This window comes from Cydia strobilella, chromosome 1 (assembly GCF_947568885.1).
Source record: "Cydia strobilella chromosome 1, ilCydStro3.1, whole genome shotgun sequence".
Classification (NCBI taxonomy): Eukaryota; Metazoa; Arthropoda; class Insecta; order Lepidoptera; family Tortricidae; genus Cydia; species Cydia strobilella.
Genome location: NC_086041.1, coordinates 19534714 through 19559423, shown reverse-complemented (window position 1 = coordinate 19559423; position 24710 = coordinate 19534714). Strand labels below are relative to the sequence as shown.

Below are 24710 nucleotides of genomic sequence, written 5' to 3'. Positions count from 1 at the left end.
AAAAATACTCTATGCCAGAAGTTGGCGGAGTTTCTATGCTTGAACGTTCATACGTCGTGCGGGCCAGATGGCATACCAGCATTTGTGCTCAAGCAGTGTGCTCCTGAGTTGTGTCCCGTGTTAGTGATTAGATCCCAGAATGAATACACAATAGTGAATCTGGTTAGGAAAATAATTTATTGTCATTTTTTTCGAAGTTCTTTTATCCTCCTAAGGTCCAAGGTCCTACCTATAGTACTTCTTCAATTCGGTGAAATTTAAACCCTATGCAATTGGAACAGTCGCATTTCTTTTGTTTCGTTACATTTTCAAACAAATCAAAATCAACTCTATTCCCTGCATTATAGGTTCATATTTCAGTGGCAAATTTTAGATTTTGCATTTGTATGGCTGGGCCTTAGGAGGTTATGGAGCGTATGGGAATAAGTAATGATATTTTCTTTGGAACTAAAAATTGGCCTCAGGTGAGTTTTTTAATCAGTTGAAATAGTAAGTTGAAGTAGTTCTTAGTAAAAAAAATATTACTCCAAAAATTCTAAGTAAGTATGGCAAAAAATCACAAATAATTGTCATTGTAAACACCTGCGATAATATTAGATTATTTAGGGTTTACCTGTTAGTTCCAGGGAAAATCCCATTATTCCCATACGCTCCAAATTCCAATACAAATTTTAAAATATAATAAATTATTTTCCCGACCAAATTCACTTATATTTGTTCTGGGATGTAACACTATAATTAAAAACTGAACTAAAATTAAAATTTAAATAAATCGGTTCAGTTTACAGTTTAAATAGTAGTGGGTCTGTGTCTACTTGAAAAAACACAAATTAAAATGTTTTCATAAAAAAATAATTGAATCTATAATAATTCTAAAAAAGGCCAATGCGGCATAGTACCGAAAACGCTGGCAGCATTTCCTCGCTGGATTGTTAAACTAATACGCAGAGCGAGGAAGCGCCAGCTCTTCGGTCTCCTGTGGCATATCTGAGTCTCTTCGACAGGTCTTTGAAGAGACTCAGAGGGCCAGGGCCCAACGGACAACTCTTTCAATTTAAAAAAAAATACACTAAAAATTTAGTTTCTATTTTTATAAAAGGCGATTTTCAGCCCACCCTGTGCCAGCTTGGACCCTTCGAATCAGTCCAAAGGCGCGCTGTGCGAATCGGAATCGACAATTCCAAACTGACAAACGATATTGATTCTTTAAGTAAGGAGACAGTTTGACTCTGTGTGTGTTCTACAACTTGCACAATGGCTGTTCTCTGAAGCTTCCCATCGGCAGAGTTTGCATCCTAGAACCTAAATAAATAAATAATAAATAAATAAATATTATAGGACATTCTTACACAGATTGACTAAGTCCCACAGTAAGCTCAAGAAGGCTTGTGTTGTGGGTCGACAGGTCTTTGAAGAGACAGAGGGCCAGAGCCCAACGGACAACTCTTTCAATAAAAAAAAAACACTAAAAAATTAGTTTCTATTTCTATAAAAGGCGATTTTCAGCCCACCCTGTGCCAGCTTGGACCCTTCGAATCAGTCCAAAGGCGCGCTGTGCGAATCGGAATCGACAATTCCAAACTGACAAACGATATTGAATCTTTAAGTAAGAAGACAATTTGACTCTGTGTGTGTGTGTTCTACAACTTGCACAATGAGCTGTTCTCTGAAGCTTCCCATCGGCAGAGTTTGCATCCTAGAACCTAAATAAATAAATAATAAATAAATAAATATTAAGGACATTCTTACACAGATTGACTAAGTCCCACAGTAAGCTCAAGAAGGCTTGTGTTGTGGGTACTTAGACAACGATATATATAATATCATCAACATCATCATCATCATCATGTCAGCCGATAGACGTCCACTGCTGGACATAGGCCTCCCGCAAGGCTCGCCACTCCGCCCGATCCTGTGCCGCTCGCATCCACCGAATTCCCGCGACCTTCACCAGGTCGTCGCTCCACCTCGTTGGAGGCCTACCGGCAGTTCGTCGTCCGGTACGCGGACGCCACTCCAGAACCTTCCGGCCCCACCGGCCATCAGTTCTGCGAGCAATGTGCCCCGCCCACTGCCACTTAAGGTTTGCAATTCTGCGAGATATGTCGGTGACCCTAGTTCTACTGCGGATATCATCATTTCTGATTCTATGGGCGACTTTAACAGCCACAGTACTACGTGGGGCTACCGAGACTCAAACCCGGATGGTGAAAAAGTGGAGGCATGGGCAGAAGCGAACGGGCTGACACTCCTGCATAACCCGAAACTACCTTCCTCCTTCAACAGCGGGCGCTGGAAGCGGGGCTACAACCCTGATTAAATTTTCACGAGTGAAGGGATAAGTTCACAGTGCATTAAAATAGTCTGTAAACCGATCCCGAGAACGCAACACAGACCCTTAATGTGCCGAATCCAAGCGGTTGTGCAACTCGTTATAGTCCCGCTTTAACTTCCTAAAGGCTGACTGGAATGAGTTCTCTAGCTGCTTGGATAAGAACTTGGATGGTCTGCCACCAGTAGCGTCAGAATACGACAATTTTATCAAGATCGTCAGGAACGTGTCATGCCGGTTTATACCAAGAGGATGTCGAACCCGTCACATTCCAGGACTCAATCCGACCTCCGTTGAACTCCTCAAGACATACGAATCCCTGTACTGCAGCGACCCGTTCTCGGAGGACACTGTACTGGCTGGGGAGCACCTGATGCGGGAAATAGCTACGGACCGAAGGGCAAGATGGTGCGAAGCAATGACCAACACAGACATGATTCACAACAGCAAGAAAGCATGGTCTAATTTGCGAAAGCTCACAGGTGAACCACCGCCACCAAAGAACCCAGGCCAAGTCACAGCTAATCAAGTAGTAACCCAACTCTTGCTCAACGGCAAATCTACTGATCGGATGCCAAAACTGACTCCAATAGCCGCTGAGCAACAGAATTGCACCGATCTTAGTAAGCCTTTTACTCTCCACGAGCTCGAGACCGCAATCAAAACCTTGAAAAATGGGAAAGCTGCAGGCGTCGACGACCTGACTGTAGAACAAATTAAACACATTGGGCCGAAAGCCACGAACTGGCTCCTGGACTTATATAACAACTGCCTGTCGACGGTCAAAATACCAAAGGCATGGCGCAAGTCCAAAGTCATCGCTCTTCTCAAGCCTGGAAAGGATCCGTCAGATGCAAAAAGTTACCGTCCCATTTCCCTGTTGTGTCACACCTATAAGTTGTTCGAACGCCTGCTCCTAAATCGCTTTGCTCCCGTCATTGACCCGCTCCTGATTCCACAGCAGGCAGGCTTCCGGCCGGGAAAGTCCTGTACCAGCCAAACCCTGAAACTCACACAGTACATAGAAGATGGTTTCGAGCTCGGTTTGGTAACGGGCGTAGTCTTTGTGGACCTAACGGCAGCCTATGATACGGTGAACATACAACGACTACTTTCGAAGGTTGGCGGCATGACTGAGGACGTGGGCTTCATAAACATTCTTCGCGAACTGCTCCACAATCGTCGATTCCAAGTTCACCTGCAATCGGAAAAAAGTCACTGGCGTCCACAAAAAAACGGACTCCCTCAGGGAAGTGTGCTGGCCCCGATCCTGTTCAATATATACACTAACGATCAGCCAGACACGCCCGGAACTCGGCGGTTCGCGTACGCGGATGACTTGGCAATAGCGGTTCAAAGCAACAACTTCGAGGATACTGAATTAACTCTGTCAACGGCCTTGGACGGTCAATCGAGGTACTACAAAGCCAACTGCCTAAAACAAAACCCTACAAAAACACATTCGTGCGCATTTCACCTGCGAAATCGGTACGCAAATCGACCGCTCAATATAATCTGGGACGGCGTTAACATTGAGCATTGCCCGAACCCGAGGTACCTGGGAATTTGCCTCGATAGAACTTTGTCTTTTAAGAGTCACTGCCTAAAGACACGCCAAAAGGTCACAACACGAAATAACCTGCTGAGGAAACTTACTTCAACGCACTGGGGTGCCTCTGCACACACACTCCGCACAACCGGCCTAGCACTCTGCTATTCGGCGGGTGAATACGCATGCCCGATGTGGCACCGCTCCCCCCATGCAGGACAAGTTTCTTCAGCACTCAACGACACCTGCCGCACGATCACCGGTTGTCTGAAACCCACGCCGCTCAGTAAGCTCTACCCCCTGGCGGGTATAGCGCCCCCGGAGACCCGCAGGGAGGTGGCCTGCGCTGTCGAAAAACTCAAGCAGGAGCAAGACCCAAGACACCCTCTCCACGGCCACAAGCTACCACCGTCGCGTCTAAAGAGCCGAAAGAGCTTTATGCGGTGCACTACCGTTATCAGTGTCCCGCCACCCGAGAACCGGCTGGCACACTGGCAAAGTACTCGCGCACCTCCCGATGACTACGTCCGTCCCGCCGAAACGCTCCCCGCCGGATACAAACAACCATGGCCGATCTGGAAAGCCTTAAATAGACTGCGTTCCCAAGTTGGCTGCAGCAAAGAGAATTTGGTAAGGTGGGGCGGCCTAAACGGCGCAGATACCCTATGCGTATGTGGCACGGCTCCCCAAACGATGAGACACATGCTGTCCTGCCCAGCGAACCCGCACACATGTTCCGAGCAAGATATGAGGAATGCAACAGACAGGGCGTTAAGCGTCGCTACCTTCTGGTCCCGCTTAATATGAAATGTATACGAACGAAACCATCGACACGAGAAGAAGAAGATTCTATCACGCAGAGAAACCCCGAGCATAGCTCTCTCCATTGCCCTTTGCGTGACCATTAACATCAATGGCCATTAATATTATTATTTTCAAACCATTGACAATTAAAACGAACTAACGGTTAATGGCTTCACAAACCATTAACAATTAAATCAATTTTTAATGAAAATTAAAAATGTGATTGAAAATTAACAATTAACAAGAAGAAATATCATAATTTTATAAAGGCGTCCAAGGGATCAAAGGTCTGCAAGACAGAACTTGTAAAAGTTTTGAGTATGTATTACTCATCCTCCTTATGAACCCTGGCAGTACCTAGTGGAACTTAGGTTTGGTGCAGCATAGGCACACGCTGTTTTAGTCATCTGACTCGTCTTGATGAGCACTTAGGAGAGCAGTACCCATGATAGAGCTGATGCTGAACCCTGGCAGTACCTAGTGGATCTAAGGTTTGGTGCAACATACGCACACGCTGTTTTAGTCATCCGACTCGTCTTGATGAGCACTTGGGAGAGCAGTACCCATGATAGAGTTGATGCTGAACCCTGGCAGTACCTAGTGGAACTAAGGTTTGGTTGACATATCAGTCAAATTTGACAAATTGACAGTTTTTGTCATTTTCAGTGAAAATTATCTTTTTGGGATAGAATTTAGCACCGAGTAACATTGTTAAGTGTAGATTTATACTATCTGTCAAAATTGACATTTTGTGACATTTTTGACAGTTTTGGATCTCAGATCGAAACGGTTTGTCCAATTTTGATAGGACCTTCAACATTAGTCATGGGATAGAAAATGTAGTTTGACACATTTGACGCTTTTCTTTAAAGATAATCCGGATTACTATGCTGCGGATCTTAGAAATGTAAAAACAGCTGTGTGAGTATACGTAGAAACTGTTTATTTACGAACATTTCGATTTCGATGATACGAATACGACGACGATATATATATAGAATACGATGACGAGAATAGTATCTCCATACTGCACTTTAGTTTGAAAGAAAAAGTATGCTACTAACTACCTACTAATGCTGAAAGAGCTATGTTATGAGGTTATGTAGTAATACATTAAATACCTAGATCTTGTTTCGTTAAATACAACAAAATCCGCTGCTTTAACTACCATATTTATTTACAGTTAAATATTACTTACATCGAAGTGGTCTTCACACATAAAACATTTGTATGCGCTAAAATGCTCCTTGGGTCTCTTCGCGCTAGTTTTAACCACATTTTTCTTTTTTTGGGATTCGTTGGAACGGAAATAAACAATTTATCTGGATTTTTTATAGTCGTACTTGAACATTGCGGCACTATACACCATTTATATACCATTTTACAGTGAAATAATCAATTCAATGCACATAAACCATAAGATTTACTAAGGTCATTGACTGAGTTTACTCGCGTGTGACGTCACACGTGTCACGTGATTAGCCCCTTTGCAAAAACAGCGTTTAAGGCGAGTTCAAAATAAATAAACTTTAACATTGTTTTTTTATATTTAATACAGGAAATTTCACGGAAATATCAATGTAGTGTAATTATTAAGTCATAAACAATCAATTAAAACCATTTTCAAAAATTAGTCAAATAGCCTATTATATCCCAAAAAGATAATTTTCACTGAAAATCAAAAAAAACTGTCAATCTGTCAAATTTGACTGATATGTCAAACAATACTAAACTATGTCACTTAGTACCAAACTTTAACAAAACATGTTAATTTTTACTAAAAATGACTGTCAATTTTGACAGTTTTGACAGATGTGTAGATACATTAGATTTGACAGATACATTTTCCATCCCATGAATAATGTTGAAGGTCCTATCAAAATTGGACAAGCCGTTTCGATCTGGGATCCAAAACTATCAAAAATGTTACAAAATGTCAATTTTGATAGATAGTATAAATCTACACTTAACAATGTTACTTGGTGCTAAATTCTATCCCAAAAAGATAATTTTCACTGAAAATGACAAAAACTGTCAATCTGTCAAATTTGACTGATATGTCCACCAAACCTTAGTTCCACTAGGTACTGCCAGGGTTCAGCATCAGCTTTATCATGGGTACCGCTCTCCTAAGTGCTCATCAAGACGAGTCGGGTGACTAAAACAGCGTGTGCCTATGTTGCACCAAACCTTAGATCCACTAGGTACTGCCAGGGTTCAGCATCAGCTCTATCATGGATACTGCTCTCCTAAGTGCTCATCAAGACGAGTCGGATGACCAAAACAGCGCGTGCCTATGTTGCACCAAACCTTAGTTCCACTATGTACTGCCAGGGTTCAGCATCAGCTCTATCATGGGTACGGCTCTCCGAAGTGCTCATCAAGACGATTCAAATGACCAAAACCGCGTATGTCTATGTTGCACCAAACCTGAATTCCACTAGGTAGTAGGTACTGCTACTACTGCCAGGGTTCAGTCAGGGTAATTTTGCTGTCTCATTTTAAAATATCACGAATTTAATTTTATTAGACGTTAATGCAATTGAGAGTAATTCTAATTAATTTTTTGAAACTTTAAGGTTAATGGCCATTAACTTTAATTCGGATTAACTTCAATGGCCATTAAAGTTCACGTCTCAAAAATTTAATCCGAATTAACTTTAATGCAATTGGTGCGTAATGCAATTGGTTAATGGCGGAACTAATGGTTAATGCAATTGATCAATGGTTAATTAAAATTAACAATTACGGCCAACACTGAGCGTGGCTAATATATTTATATGGTGTACCGAACTATTTGACTACTTTGGTTGCTAAAAAGTATTTGACGCTGATTGTACATTGACCAACCTGTTCCTATCTCTTTCGCACACGCGTAATTAAATCAGATGCTGTTCCGCCCAAGATGCCGACGGTCAATGCCACTGTGCGAGCGGTACAGCAATATAATTGCGATAGAGATAAGAACGGTACCAGGTTTCAACCAAAAGGTACCACATTGTCGCTTGTCGATAAGGTTGATTTCTAATTGAAGCTATATGGAAATAGCGCCTTACTGACAAGCGAAAATAAGTACACTTTTGATTAAAAATGGCACATTTATCGTGCTTAGCATTCTTACTTTAGTAAAAGATGAAGGTAATCTTCTCGATCTCAACTATAATGGGCATTTTCACTTAAAAGTGTACCATTTACTTTTTTTCTAAAATACATCAACTTTTCGAGACTTTTCGAAAAAACGTAAATGGTACCATTTTTTCTGAAAACCCATTATACGTCATTTACTAAAATCAAAGAGGATATAATAGGATAGAGCGGTACCGACATAGTAAATTTTGTAACCACAGTAAATTCACTGCCATCTATCGACACATGATTAAAACTAAAAATGAAGATGTATAAAATACGATAAAATGTATTTATATATAGATAAATGATTTTTTTATTTGCATTAATTAATTTTATATGATTTTGACCCATGTTCTTTCACTGATATGCGTTAAAATTGTTAATAACAAACGAAACCGTCCAACGCCATCAATCCGAAAGTAGGCCAAAGGTAGTGGCGCCATCTGATCGAGAATCAAATTTTCTTCATTTTCGAGGCACGTTTTTTCCTTAGACTATCTTATCTATTACAGAGTTATATCTATCTTTGCTAGAATAAAACAAATAACGTACAGGCATGTAAAATGAACTTAAATAAAAATCTTCAAATTAGTCCTATACTTTATTCTAATCATTTCCTAGTTTTGGCATCGCCTCCGGTCTTACTTCTCCTTCTTCCTTTGGTTCAGTTACTTCTTCTCTCTTCCCTGACAACGGGTTGGACTTGATCACTCCATTGTCGTCGGCATACGGCAATATGTCACATATAAGTGAGGACTCCACTCCGAGAATGTAGTGGCAGGTTCTTGGTTCTAGGAGATATAAGGAGACTTGAGCTGAGCTCGAGGAGTTTTCCAGGCATTTTAGCTTTACTTCGGTCTGCCGAGGCTTTCCGGTTTTATCGCAGATGTCCCCGCCGGAGTAGAAGTGGGTTATAGAAGTGCGCTGACCTGAAATTAAAGTAGTAACCGTAAAATAGTAAAACCTAATTTTACGGTTGACGTTGCCTACAAAATGTTCCTTGGTGGAGCATGGTCAATATTTTCAAATAACAAAATCATTACATTCATTACAAGGATTGGCGCCAAAAGGCTAGAACTCACTACCTACTCAACACCTAAGTACTATTTGATTAAAACGCTGTTTCCGTTACCCAAAAGTTGTCTGGAAGAGATCGCTCTTTAGCGACAAGCCTACCTGTTGTATGCCTTTATCTTTAATTAATTGTACTTTTTTAAGCGGTACCTTTTTACTGAGGTGTGCCAATAAAGAGTATAAGAGTATAAGGGTGCAATTTTAAGTAAATCCTGCATACAAGATGTTACCATGGCCACAGAATAAGTAATAGAACTACCGTATAGAAAGGAAACTTCCTACAAACCCAAAGTTTGACAGCGATTCAGGGACGAATCATGCTGTCCCTTTCTTATGTATGGTACTATCCCTTTCGGCTATTTAGGGTTGTCAAAATTCAGGGTATTATCTTATCTGTGGTCGTACATGCAAAGGGACATCAATTTGTGCCAACCCTAATAATTGCTCGGAGCAATGCTGAGCCGAACGGAGCCGAAAAAGCCCGAACGCTTTAGTTTCCTACACCTGCCATGGCTAATGGCTAGGTCGCACGTTAGGAACTACAAGACAAAGCGTTCAGCAAATAGACGCACTGAACGGTGCACTGAACATGCACTTTAACGTCTGGCTGGATCATAGCCGCTTAGTTCAGATATAGGGCATTTATTTATACTTTATTGCACATAAAATAAGTACAAATGGTGGACTTAATGCCTTAAGGCATTCTCTACCAGTCAACCACTGGGCCAAAAAGAGACGTTTGTTGGTGCAGGCTTTGTACTGTATTTGAAAATAATTAAACGATATCACTACCTACTATTTACAAATTAAATACTAATTATAGTATACTTATTATATTTAAATCATAAACTACACATATACTTTGTATGATACACTTACATACATATCTACATATATACTTATACATGTACCTACTGTGAAACATTACTTACATCTTTCAGACAAATGCTTGCGCAGCATACGCTTGAACGTGAATTTACTTTGAGCTTTTCTGATATTGAGTGGAAGGTCGTTCCACAGGCGTGTCGCCTGAACAGTATAGGAGTTGGTCAGGAAACCAGTGCGATGAGGGGGAATGGAAAGCTTAAGGCTACGGGAGGGACGGAGAACACCACCAGGGCAAGCAGTAACAAATTTAAATTTGGATCTGAGATATTCTGGTGTATTGGGATCAAATAGAAGAGAGTAAAGTGTACCTAACAGTCTCAAAGATCTTCGCTCACGAATAGGAAGCCAATTAAGCTGCTTACGATAAGCTGATACGTGGTCGTACTTCCGAAGACAAAATATAAACCGAATACAGTTGTTGAGCAGTCTGTCCAGTTTGTTAAGTGAAGTTTGAACTAGATTAGAGTAGCACACATCAGCATAATCGATAGTGGGAAGTACAAGAGCTTGAACGAGAAGGATCTTTGTGCTAATTGGCAAAAAGTTTTTGTACCTGTAAAGCGATCTCAGCGTGTACGTCACTCTGCGACATACATCAGACACCTGGGGTTCCCACGTAAGGCCACTGTCTATAATCAGACCCAGATTTTTCACTTTAGGTGATAGCGGTATCACGACATCCTCAAACCTGATAGGTGCTACACTATGTAAATCCATCAACGCCAGCATGCGTGGGCTCCCAAGTACGATCGCTTGACATTTGGTTGGGTTAACTACGATCCCAAAAGAACGTGACCATGCAGAAAGATGGCTTAAATTGCTATTCATGATAGAGACTGCATGATCCATGTCCTTAACGTTTGCCTGTGTATAAAGCTGCAGATCGTCAGCATATAGATGGTAGGAGCAGCCAATGTTAGGGGTGACCATATTGATAAAAATTGAAAAAAGAAGAGGCGAGAGAATGCCACCCTGTGGAACTCCAGCAGAAAGATCACACCAGTCAGAGAAGGTTCGGTCAGCACGAACTGATTGACGGCGATCTTGAAGATAAGAGGAAAACCACTGAACCGCCGACGATGACATATTTAAGTGACTTAGGCAGGCTAGTAAAAGGTCATGGTTAACCGCATTAAATGCATTTGAGAAATCTACCAGTACCAACAACGTTAACTGAGACAGCTCCATGCCTTGTCTAACATCTTCGAGTACTTTGAGCAGAGCAGTGCAAGTACTATGCCCTGGGCGAAAACCCGACTGAAAAGAAGAGAGAATTTGATTGGAATAAACATGAGACGAAAGTTGCTTATGAACGATTGCTTCTAAAATCTTTGACAGAAACGGAAGAACGGAAATAGGACGAAAGTCTTTTAGTGTAATGGGGTTCGAAACTTTTGGAAGTGGTATGACATAGGCTTTCCGCCATGCTGAAGGAAAAACTCCGGTAGTGAGTGAAAAGTTAATTATGTATGTTAGAACTGGAAGAACGCATTCCAAGATGCTTACGATCATTAATCTGCTCAACTCATCATGGCCTACAGCATTCGATCTAATCGATTTTATCACCTTAATAATGTCATCGTCAGTGGCTTGATTGAGTGAGAAGGTTATATTAGAAAGACAGGGCAAGGCTCTAATGTAGGTTAAACTTTTGGTTAAGGTAGCGGAATTTAAAGGCAAAGTTTTAGCGAAGTGTAAATTTAAGTCATTAAGAGAGAAAGAGGAGGGAGTTAAGCAAGTAGGTTTAACAATGCCGATCGATTTTAGGAATTTCCATGTTTCAGCTGGTGACGAACATGCAATACTGTCGTGGATATATCTCCGTTTGGCAGCTCTCACCGTCTGATTGCATTTATTCCTGGCTGTTTTAAATATGTTCCATTTATCTTCGCAACGATCTCGTTTGTACCTCCTAAACGCATTTAGCTGTATTTAAAATCAATTATTTTACACCATGCATGAAATAAAGCACCAGCAGATTATGGTAGAAGAGCCGGCAGTAAAGTTTCGAACCAACGTGATACCGCGATGAGATGCACAATGGTTTCCCATAAAACTGATGCTAAGTCCGAATTTGATAGTCTGCCACGGCGGAACTAGCCGAAACTACAAATAAAATAGCCACTTCCGGTGCGAAAAAGGGGGGGTCATTTAACCCATCTGATACTGCAATAAAAGCTATGGCATCAGTTAGAAATTTACTGGTAGATACAGAAAAGCGAAATCTGCCAGTATGATTCCTGCCGGAAGTGCTTGGCATACGCTCTCAAAGGTGACCATCGGGACCCCTAAATTAACCCATCTGATACCAGCATGAAACCAATTCCAGTCGGTAGATATGAACCTTCTCTTCAGGAATATATAAGTCTGCCAGGGCGCTTTCAGCCGAAACACCTTGACATACGAGATTATGTGAGCAACATCCGTGGAACCCGTATTTTGGAATTGTACAGATTACAGACATTTTAATTATTGCAGGCTTATGATTTATTACCTAATGCTTATATTTGTATATTTTTATGCCATTAATAACATATATTTCAAATTTATTAATATACACAATATAATTTGGGCATTAATTTAATACCTGCTTACGGCTTTGTACTTCTTTGTTTGCCTTATAAAGGTGCTAACAAATTAGCTACCGATATCTTTACAGTTGATAGTACTCGGCTCCTGAAGTATATGTAAGTATGAAACATTATAGGTTTTATGATGTTATTTTGAGAAAATTGGAAAACAAATTTGCTTTGTAAAAAAAACTCTGTTAATGAGATAATTAAATGAGACCTCATTGAACAGATTCTAAAACCTCTTTTAAATATAAAACTTAACTGGCCACTTCACGCTGATAAATCAAATGACACGTTGACAATGACATTTAAGACAAACAAGCAGTTAAATACATGATGATTATTTTTTAGATAGAATTATAGTTTATTTATTTTGTTCGGTAAATAAAATAAAAATTATGAGAAACTTTCTTAATTTCTATTAAAAGTTAATTGTTCTAGTGTAAAGTACCAACCATCTCGTAAAATTTCTGTAGCTAATTTGTTAGCACCTTATATATAAATAATACAATAATTTCAAATTACAATATCCTTTATTTACCAAAATGAACAAAATTATTATTATTACATACTTATTGTAAACGGGTGTAAAAAGACAGGATTTTCAACGTCAAGGAAGATTTTTACCAATAATCCAAATATGAACATTTTAAATCATTTTTAGGGTTCCGTACCCAAAGGGTAAAAACGGGACCCTATTACTAAGACTCCAATAGATTACCTATATATTCTGTTTTTTATTCCGTAATCCGTAGACTAAAATGACATTTCATGTGGTACTAAGAAATGTCATGTCTTACATATGAAACGTCATTTTAGTCTACGGAATAAAAAAACAGACCTTAGTTATCTCAATTTGTAGTGTTATAAAACAACACCCTGAATGTTAAACTACGTCAGTTTTGCGTCAACGTCAAGAAATGTAGGGGAGAGGTGGGCATGACGGGATACTTAATGTTTCAAGTCCAATAAAACTGAAAATGCAATTTTTTTTAAGTTTTTGTTATTTTTATTTTTATCTTTGGTAATCAGTCTTTCATAATCAACACTTACTAGGAACTCTCTAGTTAGATAATTAAATTAAAAATAAATTAAAATGGCCAAAAGTGCCTTCTCTCCATCTTGCCCCCCAAGTATGGTAAGATGGGGAACCCCTACGGGACAAGATAAGAATGATTCATATAAATATTATATTTAGGGCCTAAACAAAACTTAAATTTTTGGCTTTTGGGTCCATCGTCTGATAACTTCTCACGAACTGTTTTACTTTTATTTCTTAAGTCGTCTGAGAGACAGAAAATGTGTTTACAGCTAACATGTACCCCATCTTCCCTTGTTGATTTTATTGTTTGTTGGGTTAATTTTATTGTTTGTAAAAATTGACATGTAAAAGTGCCCCTGTGGCCTATTTGCTGAATAAATGTTTGATGTTGATGTTGATGTTGAAGAATAAATAAATTCAAATCCGCAATTCTTCATCAGTTTATCACTTTAAAACTACGGCCCTCAAGATGTACCCCATCTTGCCCCATGTGCCTAATGAAATTCGAAAGTTTTTTGTAAAATAAACCGTACTTGAAACCAAACAAGTCCTTAGCTGTTGGCGTGATTGCTGGGCCATAGGAATAAATTAACAGTATATATGTGCTGGTGATAATAAGGAAACAAACGCAAACCAAATAAAACACAAAAACCGGCCAAGTGCGAGTCGGACTCGCGCACGTAAGTTTCCGTACCATAATACCATTACGCAAAAAATGGCAAAAAAGTCACGTTTGTTGTATGGGAACCCCACTTAAATATTTATTTTATTATGTTTTTAGAATCATTTATTCATCAAGTGTGCATTACAGGTAATGAATACAGGTGTTATAAACAATTAGTTATAGTTTGTTATAACGGCAACAGAAATACATCATCTGTGAAAATTTCATCTGTCTAGCTATCACGGTTGATGAGATACAGCCTGGTGACAGACGGACAGACAGACAGACAGACAGAAAGCAGAGTCTTAGTTATAGGGTCCCGGTTTTACCCTTTGGGTACGGAACCCTAAAAATAACAAGGAATATGGCAAAAACAGTTTTTTTGCAAATAAATAATTAACGACACCATTTGTCTAGCCGGTCACTGTGCGAACTGATTGCTATGATGGTGACGCATCGTCATGCGTTAACGGGATTCTGATGGTTGGTCAGTCGTGTCGCCATATAAAGCCGCTACCCCGTCTTACTCGTCTTGCCCCTCTCTCCCCTACATAAGATAGTGATTAGATACACCAAATAGGTGAAAAAACGCCTCAAGCGTAAAAGAAACCACCAAAAATTATTTTATGTCGCATTACAAGCCTGATTTAGCTATGAATACTAATACCACCTTATTCGTAAAACTTTACGAGCCTGAATTAGTTAAATTATGTTTTATCCTTTTCTTACAAATACATAAGTCAAAATGACAGACAAAGACAAACGATTCATATAGCTAATTCAATGACTATTAATCATATTAATCACATTATTTAATTTATTTTAACTTAATTTATTATAAATATGTGTTATTAATAACGTAATAATATACAAATATAAGCATAGAGTAATAAATTAATAAGCCTGCAGTATTTGAAATGTCCGTAATATGTACAATTCCAAAATACGGGTTATACGGGTACCGCGGATGTTGCGCCACATAATCTCGTATGTCAAGGTGTTTCGGCTGAAAGCGCCCTGGCAGACTTATATATTCCTGAAGAGAAGGTTCATATCTACCGACTGGAATTGGTTTCATGCTGGTATCAGATGGGTTAATTTAGGGGTCCTGATGGTCACCTTTGAGAGCGTATGCCAAGCACTTCCGGCAGGAATCATACTGGCAGATTTCGCTTTTCTGTATCTACCCGTAAATTTCTAACTGATGCCATAGCTTTTATTGCAGTATCAGATGGGTTAAATGACCCCCCCTTTTTCGCACCGGAAGTGGCTATTTTTTTTGTACTTTCGGCTAGTTCCGCCGTGGCAGACTATCAAATTCGGACTTAGCATCAGTTTTATGGGAAACCATTGTGCATCTCATCGCGGTATCACGTTGGTTCGAAACTTTACTGCCGGCTCTCCAACCATTAATAGAGAAACGTAGACAGCAGTTATTTTTAGACACAATTTCTATTTTAAAACCCGTATAAAACTAAGTATAAAGAGTAGGCAATTTGATTGTGACGTCACATGCTAGTGTTTCATATAAATTCCATAGTAGCAAAATCGTTTTGACAGTTCGAAAAAAGAAACTGATTTGACTAGTTGTCAAATACCATCGTCAAAACGCTAAAATGTACTTATGGGAAATTCACAGTACTGCGAAGATACGTTAGTGTAAGGCCTGAGTGGACGCTCGAAGCGGAGCGTTCGGCCGGGCGTGCAGCGTGGCGTCGGGCTCACAAGTGATGTGAGCAGCGTGTGAGTGAGCGTGCACTAAGGCCGCTCCTATACGTTTGCATTTGTTTAACATGCACGCCACACGCCCCGCCCCGCTGCACGCCTAACTCGAGCGTCCGAGCGTCTCGGGCGAGTGTAACTCAGGCCTTACACAGGGTCGGTTGCACCAAACTGTTTGTCATCGTTAAAGAGTTCGCAAAATTTTATTTTATAGAAAGTTTCATAGTAAACCGCCGCGGCGCGCCGGATGACGTTGATCAGTCTGTCAAGTGCGGATGGTGCAACTGGCACTTAGTCAGTCAGCTGTGCGTTGTGCAACCCGCACTAAACCTACCTATAGGCTTGGGCGCCTTGGCCTTGTTCTCCTTGATCCACTCGAGATGCGCCTGCTCATTGAACCGGCCCAGCATCAGCGTGGTCTTCTCGCCGTTGCGGTTCACGTGGTACTGCACCACGTGCTGCCCGTAGCAGAGCTCGTACTTCCACCACCCGGTGCCCTGGAGGTTAGTTCATCCAATTTTGAATATTATGCCCCAAACGTAAGGTTGAACAATGTGAGTTTATTATGAAACGCATGGGACAGATATCGTTTGTGTTGTGTCTATGTGCGCACGACATGTCTGCACGCATCAATGTGTGTAAGTTCTTTAGGACAGTCAGTTGAAATACCTAGCTATTTGTTTTACAGGGGAGCTGAATTGTTGTTTAACCCCTCGTGATACCGGGGCAAACGAAAGTTTCCAAAATTGAGCCACGAGCGTAGCGTGGAATCTTGAGCGTTGCAAGGATTTCAAGGCTTCGTGCCTTGAGGTTAGGGGCCTATCCGCGTTGCCTTCGCACTTTACTGTAGTACAGTAAATCAACTTTATTTTTTCACTCGTGTCTATAGTTACGTTACGTCCTCTTGGTCACTCTTTAAACCTTTACTTATGAAATTTAAATTAAGCGAAAAGGCCTTTTAGATTGGTTTGGTTTTGGTTAAAATTACATAATTTACCTATATTTACAAAATATGCTACTATTGTCCCCTAGTTGATGGGACAGAAACAGAATAATAACAAGAAATAGTTGATAGACCCACTTGTTTTTCGACTTAATTTTTCTCTTAATTGCCCTAAACTTGGGCGTCTGCTACGACACGACTAATACTTAAAAAGCATAATAGAAGGGAGAATTGTAGCGAACAGGAAAAAGGGGATTTTAAGAAGGGCGTACATATGGATCACCTACAGGAAAAAATCAACGTGATGTCGTATCAGGCTGTCAAGAAGGTGGAGGACAGACATACATGGAAACTGCTCCACCACCGACAAGAGTCCAGTTCTTAAATATATGTTGATGACTTATAGAGCAGTCAAATTTTACATCAAAAACGCAAAGCGCAATGTAAAGAAATTCACAGTACAATTCAGTTTATTTTTGGTATGGTATTTGGATTCCTTGAAGGAATGTGAAACTATGTTTTGCAAGCAAGAAAGTTTTGAACCCTGTGTAGTTTGCAAAAAAACTCAGGCTTTTTATTAAGTTTTGCCAGTGTTATTAAAAACCTGGGTTTTTGACATTAGTTGCTGTGTAATGTTAAAATTATATACCTACATTTAATTTGGAACACTCGCGCTTCACTCCACACACTGCGTTTTTAGAACATATTTATTATTTCTGTAAGATTAGATTACCCCATTAAGACAGTTCTCTCCGTTGAGGAAGGCTCTGACGGGCGAGTCGTCGGATATCATGGGCAGGGGTTTCTCGGCGACCTGCGTGGCCTTGGCGCTCTCCTGTGCGAGGTCGTCGCCCTCGCCCTCGCCCAGTGGGTGCAATTCGAACTTCAAGTGCGTTTCACCATCCTGATAAACAATAAAACATTCTTCCAGGCTTTTATTTTACTTGCAATGTTTGCAATTATGTTTGTTGGGGTCAAATCTTGCAAACTAATTAAGACCCACTTCAAATTATTCCATTGAGCTGAAACTTCACATAGCGTAAGTTGTAGACCGCGGCCCAGGAACAGATTTCCATGACCAATCGCCTCCCGGGCGAAAACTCGTATAGTGGTTAACGGCTATGTATGATGAACCCTCGTGAACGTCAGCTGCCGTTCCGTTGGTGGGTTGAGGAATGGCAGCAAATAAAGTCTATAAAAACAATTTAGTCATCGCCTGCCGCTTGATACTTTGTCAGATGATAGTTTAGATGCTATTGTGAATAAACAAAATCGTCAGTCGATTGTACCGCTATGGAAAGACCGTCAGCTGGTCACATGAACATGTAAAAAAGAAAATTATTTTCAGTCATCGGCGTCATCGCCTCCCGTTTGATACTTTGTCAGATGATAGTTTAGATGCTATTGTTAATAAAACAAATCGTCAGCCGGTTGTATCGCGGTGAAAAGACCGTGTTACGCGTTTCGGTGGCTGCCATTCCTCAACCCACCAACGGAGCGGCAGCTGACGTTCACGAGTGTTCATCATACATAGCCGTTAACCGCTATACGAGTTTTCGCCCGGGAGGCGATGACTGACGAAATTTGCGCCTGGCTCGCGGTCCATATTAGCAAATCTGGTAAATTTTGTTTCTTTCAAACAAACACAAATGTAAAAATGTGTGAAAACACAAATGTGACTGATAGGGACAAACCATTATCAATGGCTTGTTACATAACGCCAAAAGTGAAATTCGTGCTTCGAGTTTGACAGCTAATGTAGATGGCGCTATACAACTTTATACATTATGCGTTAACTCTACTCTGATTGTCTGGGTGGTTAAATGTAGCAGCTGAAGAAAATGTCGGTGTACGGCCCTGTTCATTACACCTATCCCTTCGCTAGACACTTTCTGCTAAGCAAGAGCTGCTAAGAGGGACAGGGAAACAACATATACCTTTCTTTGTCCCTCAGCAGTGTGGTGAAAAATGATGAATGTAATAACCCCTTTACACGGTAGTTCTGGCTGTCAAAAGTTGACGTTTGGGGCATTTCACGTCAAGCGGGCAGGAAAAAAATTGTCAGTTTCTGGATTTTGTTCATAGTTGGATTAATTGGACCTATATGTGAACAAAAAAAAATTGGCATCATTACTTTTTTAATATATTGCTTTGTTAAAAATTTATTCGCATTTAAAAAAATTACAAAATTTGAGGAACGGTTTTTTTAAGTTATTATTGCAATTCTTTCAATGGATTTATTAATAACTAAATAGTGATTATTTGAGAATATTAGTTGATTTCCTTGAAAATTAATTAAAAAAGTTTTTTTTATTTTTTTTTCATATAAACCGGAAGTTAGTATTAAATATCTTTTTTTTTCAACTTCGCATTTTTTTATTTTTTTTATTTTTACACAAGAATGTAGCTTATGTTGTACTAATGTCCTTTTTTTTTTTTTATAATGGCATCTCGATTGGTTTTGAAGATTCATGAAGTAATTCGAAAGTACTGCGCGACGCTCCGTACTGAGCGGTAGTTCTATGTGGCAGTCTTTAATGGCCAATTACGGGTTTTATTACCTTTGCGTGACGGAATTAAAGCAATAAACAATATTTCATCGTGCCTTGTAGCGCTACCGGTTTAGGCGGAGTATGTCACATGCTTAAGAGATCACTTTCGAGTTAGGTCACGTTCTGAGGACGTCGCTTTCTGGACGTCACATTCTGAGTTTGTCACATTCTGAGTACGTCACTTTCTGAGAACGCCACTTTCTGAGGACGTCACTTTCTGAGAACGCCACTTTCTGAGGCCCTCGCTTTCTGAGTTCATCACTATCTGAGTACGTCACTTTTATAGCATAGTAAGATTTAAGCGTATACCTGCATGAACAATGGATTAAAAAAGTAATGATGCCAAATTTTTTTGTTTACATATAGGTCCAATTAATCGAACTATGAACAAAATCCAGAACCAGACAATTTTTTTGCTGCCCGCTTGACGTGAAATGCCCCGTTTGTCAAGTATAAAAAATATAGGTGTATACAACTTACTCAAAAATATGTCCCATAGTTCTTAAATATCTGGGAGACCGAGCTTTGCTCGGAAAACATATAAAAACTCAAAAATGCGCGTTTTCCCAGAGATAAGACCTAGATCGATTTTTCGGCCCCGAAAACCCCCATATAGCAAATTTCATCGAAATCGTTAGAGCCGTTTCCGAGATCCCCGAAAAATGGGAAAGTAAGTAAAATTTTCATACTATCAATAATAATATGGGATGCTTCAATGCAAATAAAAAAAATCATATAATTACCTTTTCAATTTTCTCAACTTTCAACACCGCTAGTATGTCCTTAGCGTCTCCGTCCTTAACATGCCAACAAAAAGTTACATACAAGCATCTATAACTAAATAACTACACTACTAAATAAAACATTAGTAAGTCTCCTTCAAAAACGGCAATGACAAATAAATACAATACAGGAAAGGTTTTAATATTAAAGCAAGCTACACGGGAATACAGAATTAATAATATACTTCAAAACAACTAGGTACCATCAGCTGTAAAAGTGCATGGCGAAGTTATCAGTGAATTTATTCATAATTTCTCCATGCAATTTCGCAGCTCACTGTACTTAAATTAGGTATTCACTCTTTCACTTGCATTTAACTAATTCAATAATATTAATAAACTATCAGATTTCAAAGATTACTAAAAATACTAACACACGCAAAAAATTCAAATCTTCACTCAATAATAACAATAATCTACCGAAAAATAATATGACCAAAAGTAATTAAAAAAAATAGCAAAAACAATAACAATATTTAACATATCATACTTACATTGCTCAGTCTAATAGTCTGATGATGGAACCTCAAGCTATCCACCTCCGCTTTCAGTAAACTTCTAGGTTTCTTTGGCGAGTCTCCAATCGGAATGCAATTAATTATGTTTTCGCCAACTTCTTTGGATTTAAACTGAGGATGTTCGCAGAGCAAAGGCGATAGTATGATGATTTCATACTCGCAGGTGGACGTCTCCTTGAAGGAGTACACCTCGTGCTTGCCGTGCGCGTAGCAAACGTACTGGACGCGGGTCACGCGCGGTTTGTTGCTGAGATCGCAGAGCGTGCCTGGTACATAAGCAATTCTTTATAAACTGAAATTCTGGAAGAGGCCTTTTACCTCATAAGAGAGTTCTGGTGTGATTTTTAATTCTTTACATATAAATTAGATTTTATCCTAGACTAAGTTTGCAAATATTTTATATTTATATTGTTACCTAGAAATAAAAGGCTTTTTTTATAAACTGGCAAAGTTTAAAATTAAACATTACCTACATCAATTAAAATTCCATGTGGCAAGACATCTCAAATTCTAGTGTTTAAAGTTTAAGTATTGTTTCTAATTAATTGATTCATGCACACTTTTCATTGATTGAAGTCTATAGAAATGGTTTTAAAAAGCTTTTATCTACACACATATCATAAACCCTCTATGATGCCTTCAAAATCCGTAAATAATGGCCAACATTAAGATAAACTGTTTTGTTACAGCAAATTTTTTATCTGTGAAAATGTTATTATTGCTAAATAATAAGATCGATTTCGATAACATTATTTTATTCAAATTTCGAACATCTCTGAAAAACAAAGAAATTTTATTTGACCTCTATTCTAATGTCAGTCGAGATGACGTTTTATTCGAAATGAAATGTCAATTGCATACAAATTTGACAAATCTCGCTTGTTAGTTGGTATCGAACGATATGGCAATCGACCCCCACTCTATTAGTTTGTCTCTGAATAAAATAAAAAACTACGGATGCATGACATGCGTGAAAAAAGTTTTCTTTGCCGCCATTTGACGTGCATTTTATCTTTTAATTAGTTTGTAAGTAAAACATAATTTGTTTTGTTGTTTTTAAAGTAACTCTAGTAAAGTTTCGTGTAAAATGTGCGATAAAGATATTTCGGAGACGCCACCTCATATCCGCGAATTCCGCCAGAGAGCAACTATGCCCCAATGTCGGCTGTAATATGAGGTTAGTGAATATATCATAGAAAGTTTATAATATGTGTGTAGATAAAGCAGTGTATGTAACTGTACATAATTAGGCATTATGTAGCAGTCACATAAACTACTATTATTTTCATCATGTAGGTATTACCAATTAAGATGTATTGAGGTTATGCTGTAAATAGGGCTATTCCATAATAATCTGAGAATGATGAAGCCCGTTAAGAATTTTATCAGTAGTTTGAATGGGACACAGCATGTTGCCGATTTGCTTTTACAACCACCTGACCAAAAATCTTGTATTGCAGATATATTATTATTATTACGAGCCTATTGTGTCCCACTGCTGGGCAAAGGCCTCCCCCCTCTTCTTCCACTCCAGCAGACATATTTAGCAAAATTGCTATGTTGAGATTTTTATGTAGAAAACCGGACAAGTGCTAGTGGGACTTGCCCACCGAGGGTTCCGTACTTTTTAGTATTTGTTGTTATAGCGGCAACAGAAATATATCATGTGTGAAAATTTCAACTGTCTAGCTATCACAGTTCATGAGATACAGCCTGGTGACTGACAGACGGACAGTGAAGTCTTAGTAATAGGGTCTCCCTTTGGGTACGGAACCCTAAAAACATTCGTTTTAGACAAGAATAAACAAAATTATAACTAAAATAATGTTGGGAAATGTTTATGAATTATGGCATATATGTATATGCACCTATGGAAGAGCTCCTATGTAACTTGATTCCCTTGGGCATATCTGCTTTTTAGGACCCTAGTAGTTGTTATTATTTTAAAAGCATTGGAATAGAAAGGGCTCCAATTCATCTTCAGACATAACATAACTCATAAGTATGACATCCAGTGGTAGATTTGCAGTGTCGGCCGCCCTAGGCCCCAGGCCCTGTAGTAAGTACTAGCCGCCCCTTTCTCAGCACCCATCATATAGGTAGACTGCCGAGTGCCGCCCCTAATATATCGCGCTCTAAGCCCAGGCCTACTTGGCCTAAGGGTAAATCTGCCACTGATGACACCCCACCAATGACATTGACATATATCAAATATTTTGCTGGCTCACCGTCATCCATAACCATCTCCACATAGGGCAGCACCATGCCTTCAACCTTAGTGGTCCGAGGAGGTACTATGGATTCCTGTGGCACTTTAGCCTGCTCCTCCAGCTTGGTTTGTTTGTCCATGCTCCAGTGGCCCAGAAAGTACTCTTGAGTCTTCACAACTTTGCCTGGAATTCAGGAAATGGAATTAATGTGTTTATTACAACTTTTTTTTTTGCAAAGGCTTCTCGTTTTTTCCAGGGACCAGACAACCCTTTCCGCGATAAAACCCTTTCAATGGGTGTCCCTTAAACACGGCTAACACATTGAAAGACTTTCCCTTTTGTACTGCAAGCCCATTCATACCCCTACCTTTGACTAACCCTTACCGAAAAGCTAACCAAAAATAAGGCTAGCCCTTAATAAGGGCTACCCTTATCTTTAAGCGCTTTTTATAAAGGTTTCCCTTTAGTAATTTCGTAGTTCAGCCTTGCGTAAAAGAGACAGGATTAGTATATATCTACGCTAGTGTATGAAAAGGAAAGAAAATACGTGCCTAGTCAAAGAACGCAGCCCCCGCTGCCGACGATCGCTCGGATTCAAAGTAATGTGTGCTTTATGAACAAGGTAGACGACTTAAATTAGCACGCTTATATGCTAAAAGGGAAGCCCTTTATAAGGCTAACCCTTATAAGCAATATGCAAGGTGGTGAGCAGATGATAAGGGTTTTGTAAGGGTATTTGAATGAATGAATGAATGAATATTCTTTAATTCAGACCATTTCCATATACAATTGAATTACAAGTAAAATTAATGTTAAATTATATAATAAATTTCATTTGTTAGTAGCAGTATTAAGCCTTACAACTAAGGTTAGTATATATACACAGCATTCTATTTTTACATACAGTAAATTGGCTTGCCTGTCAGCACATGTATCATATGGCAATGGTTCATGTACTGACAGTCAAACCTTGACGCAAATGCCCTCAGGACGCTGTTCGTGCTGCCCCGCACCCTACGTGCCAGGGATGTGCACCGCTTCCGCATAGTGGTGTGAAAACAGTGTACCCTAGCATCAGCAAACATCCCCGATGTGCTGCAGTAGCCAGGCAGCCCCATCATCATCCTGAAGGCATTGTTGTACTGTACACGAAGGGCGTTGTACTGTTTCTGCGTGTAAGAGATCCACAGGCTGCTCGTGTAGAAGGTTGTACAAAAGGCTCTAAAGAGAGTTACCTTAACTTCAGCAGAACAACGAGCACACCTGCGGGCCACCATATTTGCCCTAACAGACAACGCCCTCCGCTCTCGCTCAATATCGGCATCATCCTTTAAGTCGGAGGTTACCACATGGCCGAGGTACTTAATAGATTCTAACCTATTCAAAGGAGTGCCGTATAAGCGAATGGGGGGCACGGGTGGCAGATCTTTACCTTTGACCTGAAAGACCATGCATTCGCTCTTTTTTACGTTGTATATTAGGCCGTGACTGCTAGCAAATTGCTCACAGATGCCAAGCAACTGCCCAAGGCCACACGGAGAGGCACTCAACAGCACCATGTCGTCAGCGTAGCTTAAGTTGTTGAGACATACGTCATCAATGTGGCAGCAGACATGAGTGCTGCTGAGCTCCTCTATTAATTCATTCACATACAGGTTGAAGAGCTTGGGTGAGGAGACACCCCCCTGCTGTCTCACCCCGCACTCCAACCTGTATGGATCCGAATATCGTCATCCGGTGCCGGCACCCGACCAGTAGGCCGAGCACATGATTGGCGCGACAGTATCTCGCCGCGAGACTACCCGTCTTTTACTAACTGTGTGAATTAAAGAGGGACGGGTAGTCTATGTCGCGGCGAGATACTCTCGCGCCAATCATGTGCTAGCCCGGCAGGCACCGGGGGCGCCGCGGGTGGATCTCAATGCCGA

At 40.0% G+C, this 24710-nt stretch overlaps 1 protein-coding gene across 2 annotated transcripts in view; it reads right to left on the bottom strand.

Moving 5' to 3' along the window:
- Positions 1–8394: 8394 nt before the first annotated feature.
- The window catches only part of LOC134746137 (endoplasmic reticulum lectin 1), a 30267-nt gene continuing 13951 nt past the window's right edge, over positions 8395–24710 (bottom strand). Inside the window, exons 3-8 of one of the 2 annotated variants that reach the window (XM_063680429.1) lie at positions 22801–22965; positions 20549–20838; positions 20016–20069; positions 17454–17624; positions 16112–16274; positions 8395–8743 (exon numbers count right to left, since the gene is read on the bottom strand). In XM_063680429.1, the coding sequence (XP_063536499.1) occupies positions 8421–8743; positions 16112–16274; positions 17454–17624; positions 20016–20069; positions 20549–20838; positions 22801–22965 (1166 nt within the window). In that variant the 3' untranslated portion in view covers positions 8395–8420. The remainder of the gene's footprint in view (positions 8744–16111; positions 16275–17453; positions 17625–20015; positions 20070–20548; positions 20839–22800; positions 22966–24710) is intronic. The other variant, XM_063680437.1, reaches the window with a different exon arrangement.